We start from the raw sequence: 12,326 nt of genomic DNA, 5'->3' as shown, positions 1-12,326 counted from the left end.
CATTTTTACAGCGGTCTAGCTAACATATACACCCCCCGCTGCTATTTTTTCCCAGTTGTTGTGTCTCCGCCTTTAACGCAGAGTTGTGGGACTTCAGCGCTAAACTCTCCGCATCAGTGCGCTCTTCTGTTCACTCCGCTGAAGGAGCATTGAAGGACATACGGCTCGATTAGGCTCTTCACTCGCTCCCTGCGGGTTTGGGACAGCGCTTAAGATGGACACCGTAGTACTGCCGCCCCGCAAGGGAAGGGAAGGGAAGGGAAGGGAAGGATGGCGCAAGTGTGCGGTTTGGGACGCATCCCAGGTGCAGTAAAGACTACTAGCTGAGGGGCGGAGCGACGCGCGACCAACAGAGTTTAAATAAAAGAAACTCCATCAATGCAATCAATTACTGAATTAAACAATCATGTTAGCAAAGAAATCAATTTAAATAAAAAATAATTACAAAATTAAACCATCAATCAGGTGTACAAAACAAATCCATACTTTGTGAATTCAAACAATAAAGCAATTAACCAAACACACTCATAGCAAATAATATGAAATCAGATCAATGAGCTTGTGTAGCTCTCTCCACATATTTCCATTGGCCAGTGCTGGAGGCTCAGTGCACATAAAGGCTGGCCTTCAGCAGAGGTGCCAGTAGAGAAGGTTTGCTTCAGTCAGAAGGCCTGAGAGTTCAGGGAGTAAAGATGCGATTGCTGCCATGGCTGTCTTTATTAGCCCCGCCGCTGCTGCTGCTGTTCCCAGCGGCTCTGCAGGCTCAGTTCCCTCGTCTCTGTACCACACCTAAAGCCTTGAAGGAGCGCAAATGCTGTCCAAAGTGGCGGGGGTCTCCTTGTGGGATGCAGCTTGGCCGGGGAGCCTGTTATTCCTACCGTATGTTTTTCTTTAGAACTGCATACATAGACTACCGGGAGGACTGGCCCTATGCCTTCTATGACTCTGTATGCAAGTGCAATGGAAACTTTGATGGCTTTGACTGCAGCCAGTGCAAGCCTGGGTTCAAGGGCCCACGCTGTCAACAGACCTTTAGCGTTGTGAGGAAGGAGATCACTAGTCTGACTGCAGAAGAGAAGTCCAGGTTCTTTACTGCGTTGGAGAAGGCAAAGCGCACTAACAGTGAAAAATATGTCATCCTCGAGAGCAATGACACGCGCATTGCAGGCAAGTATGAATTTAAGAACGCCACTGTGTATGATCAATACATCTGGCTGCACTATTACGCAGCAAAGCCGTACCGCAACTCTACGAGGAACGCTGCTCATGAGGGCCCAGCCTTCCCCTTCTGGCACAGAGTGTTCCTGCTGTTCATTGAGCGTGAGATCAGGGAGCTGACGGATGATGACTCCTTCTTCATCCCCTACTGGGACTGGACAAAGACTGACCACTGCAACCTCTGCACCAAGGGCTACTTTGGAGTGAGTGATGAAAATGGTCACATACGCAGAGAGTCCCCCCTCTCTAGGTGGAAGGTAGGAGATCCCTGAGTTTCAAATCTAAATCTAATGGCCTTCAGATTTTTTTTTTCTCCTCCCATGTGCTTGTCTTCCATGAGGGTAAAGAACTGTATCTGTGGTCTGATTTGTCCAAGACCCGAGAGACAAGTGACCATCCTACAGCAAACCCCCACTTGTTGCAGATTCTCCTTCTCATTAAATGCTTAGTTTCTTTTTTTGGTGCTTGTTTTCTTGTAATGTACATGGGCCTTTATCATCTTGCATACCAATGTTACCACAGTGGCTAAATATTGGGATACAAGGGGTATCTAGTGAAAAACTTCAAAAGCCTAAATTTTTAAGTATAGAAGTGATGTTTGACAGTTTCCCCTGAGTGTTGTCTGTTGCTCCCAGGTGTTGCCCTGAGTCACTGAGCATAAATCCCTTTCCCTTCAGACCCTGTGCTCATATGACGATGACTCTCTTGGAATAATATGCCTACCACGTAACCGTAATGCACCGCTGCAGCCTATAATACGCAAACCAGGTAAAGATGTGAAATATCCGCTGCTGCCAACGGCCTCTGATGTCCGTTACACTCTGGCAGCTGAGAAGTTCGACACGCCTCCTTATGATGGAGGGGCCAAACTCAGCTTCAGGAGCAGGCTAGAGGGTAAGAACAATCTAATTCCTTCATTCTCCTGCTATTCTCTGGCCTTTCCTGTATCTTTCATGGTGCAGTGACCAGATGCCTTTTTTAAGATTTCCCCTAACTGGAGCTAGACACATCTCCAATCACTATGATCACGAGTAGCATTGTTTTTATTTATACAGTGACCACAGTACTGTTAAGTGGTGATTTACAAAAATATTATTGACGGACGTTGGAATGTATGGGCTTTTCTACACGCATTGCACTTCTAAGTCACCATATCGGTTTCAACATTTGCAATATTGGAACTTGTATTGTTTCCATATGTGTGGGTGTATATAGATGTACAGCTCACCATGCACACTGCAGGAGAGTCGCATGGTAGGCAGGCCTCCTACACAACTGTGTCTTTTCTCAGGGTTTGAAGTCCCACAGGACAGCAGGCATCTCCTCTACTCCATGCACAACCTGGTCCACCTGTACTTGAATGGAACCATGTCTTCTGTTCCCATCTCTGCAAATGACCCCTTGTTCATGGTGCACCATGCCTTCATCGACATGTGCGTAAAACATGACATCCCATATGGAACAATTGTAAATTTTATACATGTACTAAATTACACATGTATGGGTTTCCCATATAGGGGAACTTAAAAAAACTAAGTTCAGAAATCAATGTTAAGTGGTCTCAATTTTTTCCAGATGCATAACGGAATATGTATGTTATACGGTGACTCCCTAAACCTATGTACAAAATTGTGTCTTGTATAGGGGAACTTGTTCAGAAGCAGTATGACTTATTAACCTAAATAAAATTGGTTTCTAGTGAATACATTTAATGTGAAAAATGGTTTGAGGTTGACCATCTCCCACTCTGACCGTGAGACCGGAAAAATCCCAGCCTCCCAGTGCAGCAGCTGTCTCTGCAGGACTAGAGCCACACACCTGTACACAGGACTCCATGAGCTGCACTTCTAGATCACTTCCTTTGACCTGAAACTCTGTTTCAGCCACTACAGTCGTACATTTAGATCTCGGATTAATTTACTTTGGCTCTTGAGCCCCATGAATTAGTATATTCTGATTTGTGGTCTGTTAAATTTAAGCAGTGTTCAGTTCTTGTTGGCACTGCTGGTCTACTAGGGGAAAAGCACAAAGCCACACCAGGACATTTCTAATCACCCATTATCTCTCCTGCAGGATTCTAGAAGAGTGGCTGCAGGGCCATCCTGGAGCAGAATACCCCAGAGACGAGCGCATACCTTTAGCACAGAGGGCAGACTCCTACATGACTCCCTTCTTCCCTCTGAGACGCAATGATGACTACTTGCATAATTCAATGTCAGACCTGGGCTACTCCTATGGTCTATGAATAACTCACCGTGATCTGACATCGGCTCAGCATTCAAGTGAAAATGGACTTGTGGCCTCAGTGTACCGATTTCCCTCACTGTTGCTTACTGCTACATATGAGGCTATGAAGTCAGATAAGCAGCACAGTGGAACTATCTGGTTCAATTAGTGGGGCTGATGGAGGATAATTATGACAAATGCCAATATATAATTTACCTACAATAAAGCAAATCAGTCACTCATTCCTCGTGTTCTCCCATTCTTATCCTGGCTCTAGGGTGCAGCAGGTCACACTTGCACTGCAGATCACTGTACGGGTTTCTTTTATGATTTTGACAGTAACTGGGATGGTGGGGCTCCAATATAAAGACACTGATAGCCTAGAACAAACATCTTATTTTTCTCTAGTCAGAGGCCAGCTCCTCGGGGGAGGACCGCAGAGCTTAGGGAGTTAGGACCCAGGTGCAGTTCATGTAGAGTTGGCAGACAAGACAAATGAGCTAAGCAAAGACGTGGTCGAGGGATCAGGCAGACAGACTAGCAAAGGTGAGACTGAATCGTGAGCGAGGAGACAAGGCTTGGAGTCATAGACCGGGCTAACGAGACTTCATGTTAATAGGGTGATTGATAGGTGAAAAAAGAACAATGAAGGGAAAGGAAAGACAGGGAGACAGCGGCCTCTAGTGGCGAGAGAGGGTGTGTACTGGGGAACTGTGACAGTAGTAGGCAATGAGGGGCAGGGAGGGAGACCGATAACGCCTCAATATTGTGCTACTAATAGGGATGTTGCTAAATGTGAAAAATATATATAAACATTTATTTTCTTGTTGAATTGGGCATGCATTGATAGGGAAAGGATCTGTGATAGAGACATGTGATACATTGTGATTTTCCTCACAGCTAGCACTTCAGCTCTGTCAGCTGTACAGGAAAATGGCCCTGAGCTCAGAGTCTGGACTGGTGTCCAATTGGAGCCTCAGGGCTGAAGACTTTAATACTTTCACTCACCAGTACTGCAGTTCCCACCAGCATCTGAAAGAAGATCATGTTTTTCCAGTTTAATTAAACTACACTTCCAGCAGTGATAAACACTGTAAGTTAAGAATGTCACCTTATTTAAAATAGTGAAATTAATATTTTCATACCTGTTATTCTGTTGGAATCTGAACCTGTGAAAAATATTGTAGAGATCCTGGCTTATGTGAGTTTAATTGGGGTGTTGTTATTGTGTGGGGTTAGGGAGGGATGTTTGTGGGTTCCTTTTCAAATCTAAAGACAGACATTACCTAATGGAAAGAGCATTCTGACCTGTCAATCACTGAAAGCATGTACCAAAGCTGCCCAATAGGGGCCCTGCTGGCAGGACTAAGATCCGCCCCCTTCAGAGTGCAGTTTTAATTTTTTGCTATCCCTCTTCAGAGTGTATTCAAATTTTTGTCTCTTCGGAGCTTGGACTACGGTCTTTATTATTATTATTATTATTATTATTATTATTATTATTATTAATAATTGCTAGTAATAATTAATAGTTGCTTCTCTTCGGAGGTAAGTATGCGGTAGGAGTCTCGATCGGAGCAGGCCTCGGTCCCTCCATGGAGATCTATTCCACAAATTTTACCTTCTTGTACCATTATTCTTTCCTTAACAGATTCGAGCAGTTTAGGAGAGGACAGAGACGGAGTCTACTCCACTGGAGCAGCCTCTCCGTGGCTGGTCGGCGACTGCCCTGCTCTATCCTCCAGATTCTCTTGACCTCTGTCGGCAGATTTTAAATCGCTCGATACATCCAGAGCAACGCTCGACAAAAACCTGTCGACCTCAACCAACTGTTGATCCCTCGACCCTCTTGCCGATATTGACCTATCCTGTCGATCCCTCGACCTTTCTGTCGATATCGACCGTGGAGTTCCTCCCCATGTCCATCCCATGTTGACCTCAACCGACCTCGTTGACCTTCGTGTTTCATCGACCTCTTGACAACATCACAACCTGCTCTCGACCTCTATACGCCTGTGTCGACCTCTCGGACCTCGACGTCGACAACCTTGATTTAAACATCAAGGGGGACTGCATCAGAGATGAGGAGTTTGGCAAAGTCCATCTTCCATGAATCTCTTAACCGAGATGAAGCCAAAGGGGGCTTTCCACCATTGTTCTGGGTGCCAGGGAAAGCTGGCCGAGGACGATGGACATGATCTATGTGCGCTGTTTGGGAGAGGAGCATGCCCAGAATGCACTGACAGGAGAAGGGGGGTGCGTGTTCTGCGCTGCGTTTAATGAGGCCACACGCCGCAAGAGAGCTAAGAACTCCCCATTGGCCAGACGCCACAGTGGAAGCACTGCCCGCCCATTTTCTGTGTGCTCGGCTCCGCGCGGACCTCCAGCGAGTGCCTCTCCAAGAAGCACTGTCCCACGTGGCGTCACGCTCGGACATTTTGGACCCTCCCTCTTTGACAGAGGAGACCGAAGGGGTGAGTTCCGTTTTGGAACATTTTCAAGGGCCTAGTATGCAGTTTAAAGCCCTGTTGAGGCATGCGGCTATGGCGGTGGACATTCCCTGGTGCCCCCAGGAAGAAGTTCCAAAAAATCGATTTCTGAGGGTGAAGAGCGCTAAGCCTGCGGAGGCCATTCCCCTCCTTGATGATTACGTGGACATTGTACAATCCACGTGGAAGTAGCCGGTATCTACTCCTACGACTTCTAGGCAGGCGGATGTCATGTATGCAATGGCAGGGGCAGAAGAGAAGGGGCTGGGATCTTTCCCACTGATAGGAGACTCGGTGTCCAGGCTGGTCCAGGTAAACACCATATTAGGCAAAGAACCACTTTGTCCTAATAAACAATGCAGAACAGTACCCCCCGCAGACCTCTGGGAAGCCTGCACCCAGGACTCCCAGGACTTCCGGCCTGTTGACTGGTTCACGTCATTAGACCTCAGGGACGCTCACTTCCACATTGCCATCCTCCCGACGCACAGGAAATATCTACGCTTCGCCTTCCAGGGGCAGGCGTATGAGTTCATTTTGCTGCCATTCAGCCTTCACTGGCTCACCGCACATTCTCGAAGTGCATGGACGCAGCCTTGGGCCCCCTCAGGACAAAGGGGATAAGAATCCTGAACTACCTGGATGACTAGCTGGTATGCGCAGACTCCAGGCTTCAGGCACAGTTCACATAGAGAAAAGCTCCCTCGAACCCGCACAGACGGTGGGCTTCTTGGGAATGAAGCTGGACTCTCAAAAAATGTCCAGAGACAGAATCGTGTCGTTGGAGAAATGCCTGACAACATTCAGAAGGGCATCGACTCTCCAGCTGGTCAAATTCCAAAAACTGTTGGGGCTGAGGGTGGTCGCCTTGAATATTCTTCCCTTGGGCCTGCTACACGTGCGCCCATTGCAACACTGGGTAAATGGTCACAAGCTACACCCAGTGAGACACAAACACCACCACGGTGACCTCAGCATTCTGGCAGGCAATGTCCTGGTGGAGAAATCGAAACAATCTGCGTCTCGTCTCCCCCCTTGGATGCCCGCACAGACGGGAAGTAATCATCACAGACTCCTCCGGAACAGGCTGGGGTGCTGTCTGGAGTTCAAGGAGTGTGGAGCGGTCTCTGGTCAGCTGCACACATCAACATACAGGAGCTGCAAGCAGTGCAACTGGCGCTGCACCATTTTCGCCATGGTCTGGCAGACAGACACATCCTGGTTCGGACAGACAACACCGTCAGTGGTGGCCTATATCAACCACCAGGGAGGCCTACACTCCCCCAGACTACATCGTGTAGCATGCAGACTTCTCCTGTGGGTGCAAGAAAATCTCTGCTCCATATGGGCAATACACCTGCCGGGTGTGTCCAATACAGCGGTGGACGTACTCTCCAGGGGAGGTCCAGACAGCTCAGAGTGGAGACTGAATCCTCAGGTGGTGGAGCAGATCTGGAAGAAGCTGGGAAGAGCTCGGGTCGACCTCTTCGCTACACAGGTGGCGACCCATTGTCCTCTGTGGTTCTCCCTGGAGATGGGAGGCGGCCCCCTGGGTGTGGACGCTTTTGCTCACCCATGGCCGCAGGAACTGCTGTATGCCATCCCCCCACTATTTCCATCCCCCACCTCATACATTGGAGGAAAATCGCAAACTACACACACTTTGACCTGTCCGGACTTTGAGGTGCTATATGCGGCAGACTGCGCAGAGCCGTAAATCCGACCAGCTGTTTGTCTGCTACGGTTCTACCACTAGAGGGAGGACTGTTTCTATGCAGCGACTGGCACACTGGGTGGCGGATGCGAGTTATTGACAGGTCTGAGGCTCTTCCCATTAGGTAATGGCTGTCTTTCTTTTTCAGGGAACCGGGGTTATGATAATAACCTATCATTAATGTGTTTGTGTGGCTCCCCCCATCTCCGGGTGATACAGCCTGAGGGTGGTGATTGGACGGGAGGGAGTCACCAGATAGGGGGATATATAAGGGTGTGGTAATGCGCCTCTCAGGGAGTCGAGTAGGAGTTTGCTAAAGAAAGACCGATCTGTGTGACTTAATTTGAATCCTATTTATTTGAATCTTAGGGAAAAAGAGGGAAAGTGGATGTACCTCTTTGAAGAGATAAATAAACACTAGTTTTGTTTTGGAAGACTTCTGCCTCTTTTGCTTTTATTTCAACAGCGACCATTAAAAGGCTAGGTCGCTACAATATATTGAGCATGAATGATATTTAAATTGAAATCCTGAAAATATTTATATTATTTTGCTTTATTAAAGACAAAAAACACACACAAAAAAACTACAGAAAACCAAAGACAGTTACGAAGGACACACACACACACACACACACACACACACACACACACACACACACACACACACACACACACACACTTAAATATAATTGTACATCAATTCTCTTACTTAGTAAAATTTAAACTTTAAATTAAAAAGTACATATGTATAAATAATGATAAAGGTAAGAGATTGTATTGCAGCATGTATAACTGTAAGGACTTCAGAAATTCACAAGAGAGAATGAGGTCTGAAGTCAAGAAACATTTTTACAGTAAAATATTAACATTAATATGTGCAGTTCTTTGCATATTCTTGAGCATTTCAGTTAGACTATTCTAAATTGATTTAGCCGTTAACCTACCTAACCTAACATACCTGTGACACTCAACACAGTCCCATTGTGGAATACCAGTGTGTGATTCTCCCTCTTAGTACAGTAATACGTCCCAGAATCCTCTGCTGTAACGTTCCAGATGAACAGTCTGTTATGAGCTTCCACTGAATAATCTCCAAAGCCATTGACAGGCTGACAGGGAGTGCAGTTTGAGCACAGGCAGCTGACCTGGGCGCCTAAGACAGCGCTACAGGGAGACAGGAAGGACAGCTGATCGTCCTCGCAGTGGCAGACCACGTGATCAACACCTGCACAGGATCGGGACAGGATCGAATATCACACCTGTGGGACAGGTACAGCAAGGCAACAACTGCCCGAGCGACACCAGGAATGCACAATCCCTCCATCAGTGCTCAGACTGTCTGCAATAGGCTGAGAGAGGCTGGACTGAGGGCTTGTAGGCCTATTGTAAGGCAGGTCCTAACCAGACATCACCGGCAACAACGTCGTCTATGGGCACAAACCCACCTTTGCTGGACGTGATTTCCTGCAAGACAGGAATGTCAGTGTTCTGCCATGGCCAGCGAAGAGCCCGGATCTCAATCCCATTGAGCACGTCTGGGACCTGTTGGATCGGAGGGTGAGGGCTAGGGCCGTTCCCACCAGAAATGTCTGGGAACTTGCAAGTGCCTTGGTGAAAGAGTGGGGTAACATCTCACAGCAAGAACTGGCAAATATGGGTCAGTCCATGAGGAGGAGATGCACTGCTGTACTTAACACAGCTGGTGGCCACAGCAGATACTGACTGTTAATTTTGATTTTGACCCCTCCTTTGTTCAGGGACACATTATTCCATTTCTGTTAGTCACATGTCTGTGAAACTTGTTCAGTTCATGTCGTAGTTGTTGAATCTTTTTATGTTCATACAAATATTTAAATTTTAAGTTTGGTGAAAATAAAAGCAGTTGAAAGTAACAGGACGTTTCTTTTTTTGCTGAGTATATTTTGTATTAAATATATGGTATGTATTTGAATTAATAATTTGGTTTTATGGACTTAAAAGCTGTAGCATTAAATTCCTCTGGAATGTCATTTCCCTTGCAAAGCTTTTACATTCATAACAATGTGCAAAGAAAATCCTGTAAGTTAATGAATAATGTATTAAATAGAAAATCAACTGGTTTGTGAGAGACTATTGAAGGAGCTCTATATTCAATGACAACGTAACAAAACTGACAGTCTGTAGGTCATCACAGAAAGATTACAGGGAGTCTTGTGGTGTTTAAAACTCCCCTTCACTGTGCATGATATGACAACAAATATCAAGCACTATGATCTGTGCTTTTAAATGAAAATCATATAATCATGCAAGAAACATGAACATGCAATAGCAAAGATCATCCATCTAAATGTAGTTTGGATTCTTTAAAATAATTTAAACTATTATTATTACCTTCAAACTGAATGTGTGGATATGTTCAAATAAAAGAATGAGTCAATTGCAATAAACATACATGCAATGCTAGTGTGTGAGCCCATGCAATAGACTACAACAATAGTCCCAATTTCAGTGAACCTGCCACGAACAGATGGACAGTTGCAGATTCAAAAGTGTCCCGAAATGCAAAAATCACCAAGTGCTAACTGCTGCCCCGTAGATGTTACTGTAGAAGCAAAGCAAATTTGCAAACACGTTTTAGTGAGTTATGGAAAGTCTACTAACTCGGGTAAAAAGGGGAAGCATAGTTTTTGAAACTGTAATGTAGAGAGGGATGAATAAGAGGGAACATTTTGTCTTTCAAGGGTTCAGAGCTTTATAATACTAATTTGTACACCTCATTGGTTACATTATATGTAGTTTATATTATATTGAAAAGCCTGTTTCTCTGGTAATCAGTAAACATGTAATAAAATATTCCCTAGTTTAAAATATATTATGTAAAAGAACAAGCATATATTTTTTAATTTAAGAGGTACAAGTGGTTTATGCAGAATTATTATGCAACAGGGACACACAATGAGGGCAGTCAGGACAGGAACTGACAAGAACAAAATAATTTAAAATCTACCTAATTGTTAAATAGTATTTATTTTTATAATGCATGTTTTAAGTGATATAAAATTACTTGTTGTGGCTGCTTTTCATTTATTCTTGGGCAAAGCACTACCCAATGGTGCATTTATTAACCTGCTTTAATGGCTATGCAGTCTAAAAATGACTGAAATAAGCAGACACTGCTTATTGGTTTTAATTGGCTCACTGCTTTTGCGGTCATCTAGGGGGCAGAGTTATGTCAATCATATTTATTCAATCATGTTACAGTAAATTCTGAGCATTAGCATGTTCATTTTGAAACATATTTTAACAAAGTCAAGAAGGGAAGGCCTATCCAGCATTTGCATCAGAAAAAGGGACAGAATACCATGCAGCCCATTCAGCCTGAGTGGCATGTAAAGAAAGAGTGGTTGTGCTGTTAGAAACTTATTTGCCACCCTAATATGTTAAATCCTATGAGGGAGTCTGGAGAATAAGTTACTGCAATCTTAACTTGCCACAGAACTGAACTGCATGCTGATACATGTAGCAACAGATATCTATTTACTTTCCTTCATGCTGTATGATTGTTAGTAAAGAAAAGGACAACTGCCCTTAAAAAATACATACATTAATAAAGTAAAATATTTGATAAAAAAATCCCAAACTTTTCATTTTCAGTTAAAATCAAAATATGAAATTAAGTGTAACAATACTGGATGTGTTTAAAGAAGTGCTGTGAGACATGTTTTATTTGCATAGCATACAATTTTCTTGAATAACAAAAACATATTACACTTAGAGGCACATTTATAAAGTGTTACCCAAATACAATTGATGTTGTATTTTGAATGGAGTGCCCAAAGTCTGGTTTGTATACTTTACTAAGTGCCAAAGGGTGCCAATGATAAATTAGGAATATTTTTAACCAATATTTATTTTAATTTTTTTGTTGTAATTAAGTTATTAAGCAAACATGCCAAAATAAACCGCAATACAGAAAAATCTAAAAACTGGACAGATAGAACACTGTTCACTATTGTCTGCATCCACTGCCAACCTGCCCCCACCTTGAATCCACCCCCTTAACCCTCTGTAGTCTGAAGAGCAAGTGCAGCTCCAGTCTGCTAATGGGGCTTCTGCTGCAGAATATGAAGCTGAATGAAGCGAAGCACATATTCTTCCCCAAAACATTTCTAAATATGCAGGTACCATTTTTGCTCACAGATTGTCAGGTTTACAAATATAAAAAAGCAACAGTAAAAGCACTTCACTAGCTTGGAATATGTCCCTTTTTATTTTGGACAATGAGAATCTTTAATCCTCATTCAAATTAAATCAATCAATCTTAATTGTATATAGTGGAACACCATGCCAAAGCATGTCACAACATTAAAGAATAAAGAATAAGTGCACCATACTGTAATGTACCATGGGGCACAGTAACAGGGGACCCAGTTGCGGTGCGTGGTAGAGGTGGTCAGACAGGCATGAACATGTGGACAGGTGGTATACTGGCAGAACAGGGCAATCGAAGGGCAAGACGAAGACATGGTCATGGTCACATGCAAGGTTTGGGTAATCAGGCAAACAGAGCAATGAGGAAAGTCCAAAGTTGTAGTTGGTAGGTCAGGCAAGGAATCCAGGTAACAAGGCAATAACAAGACACGGGGAATAACACTCAGAGATATAGTGGTAAAACTGACAAAACTTTGCAGTGACTGGGAGTG

At 44.4% G+C, this 12,326-nt stretch overlaps 1 protein-coding gene across 1 annotated transcript; it reads left to right on the top strand.

Moving 5' to 3' along the window:
• The first annotated feature begins 632 nt into the window (after positions 1 to 632).
• On the top strand, positions 633 to 3,686 carry LOC136751763 (tyrosinase). The gene is made up of 4 exons (XM_066707551.1): positions 633 to 1,475; positions 1,896 to 2,112; positions 2,510 to 2,651; positions 3,292 to 3,686. The coding sequence occupies exons 1-4, from the start codon at positions 693 to 695 to the stop codon at positions 3,461 to 3,463; spliced, it is 1,314 nt and encodes a 437-aa protein (XP_066563648.1). The 5' UTR covers positions 633 to 692; the 3' UTR covers positions 3,464 to 3,686.
• Positions 3,687 to 12,326: the final 8,640 nt, after the last annotated feature.

The sequence above is a fragment of the Amia ocellicauda genome, chromosome 6 (genome assembly GCF_036373705.1).
Source record: "Amia ocellicauda isolate fAmiCal2 chromosome 6, fAmiCal2.hap1, whole genome shotgun sequence".
Taxonomy (NCBI): domain Eukaryota; kingdom Metazoa; phylum Chordata; class Actinopteri; order Amiiformes; family Amiidae; genus Amia; species Amia ocellicauda.
The sequence above is the reverse complement of the archived record's forward strand: the minus strand, read 5'-3'. Positions and strand labels throughout refer to the sequence as shown.

Coding starts and splice junctions, on each gene's coding strand:
- LOC136751763 (XM_066707551.1), top strand. CDS start 693: ATGCGATTGCTGCCATGGCTGTCTTTATTAGCCCCGCCGCTGCTGCTG. Junction 1,476..1,895: donor CCCCCCTCTCTAGGTGGAAG/GTAGGAGATCCC, acceptor CTTTCCCTTCAG/ACCCTGTGCTCATATGACGA. Junction 2,652..3,291: donor CACCATGCCTTCATCGACAT/GTGCGTAAAACA, acceptor TCTCTCCTGCAG/GATTCTAGAAGAGTGGCTGC.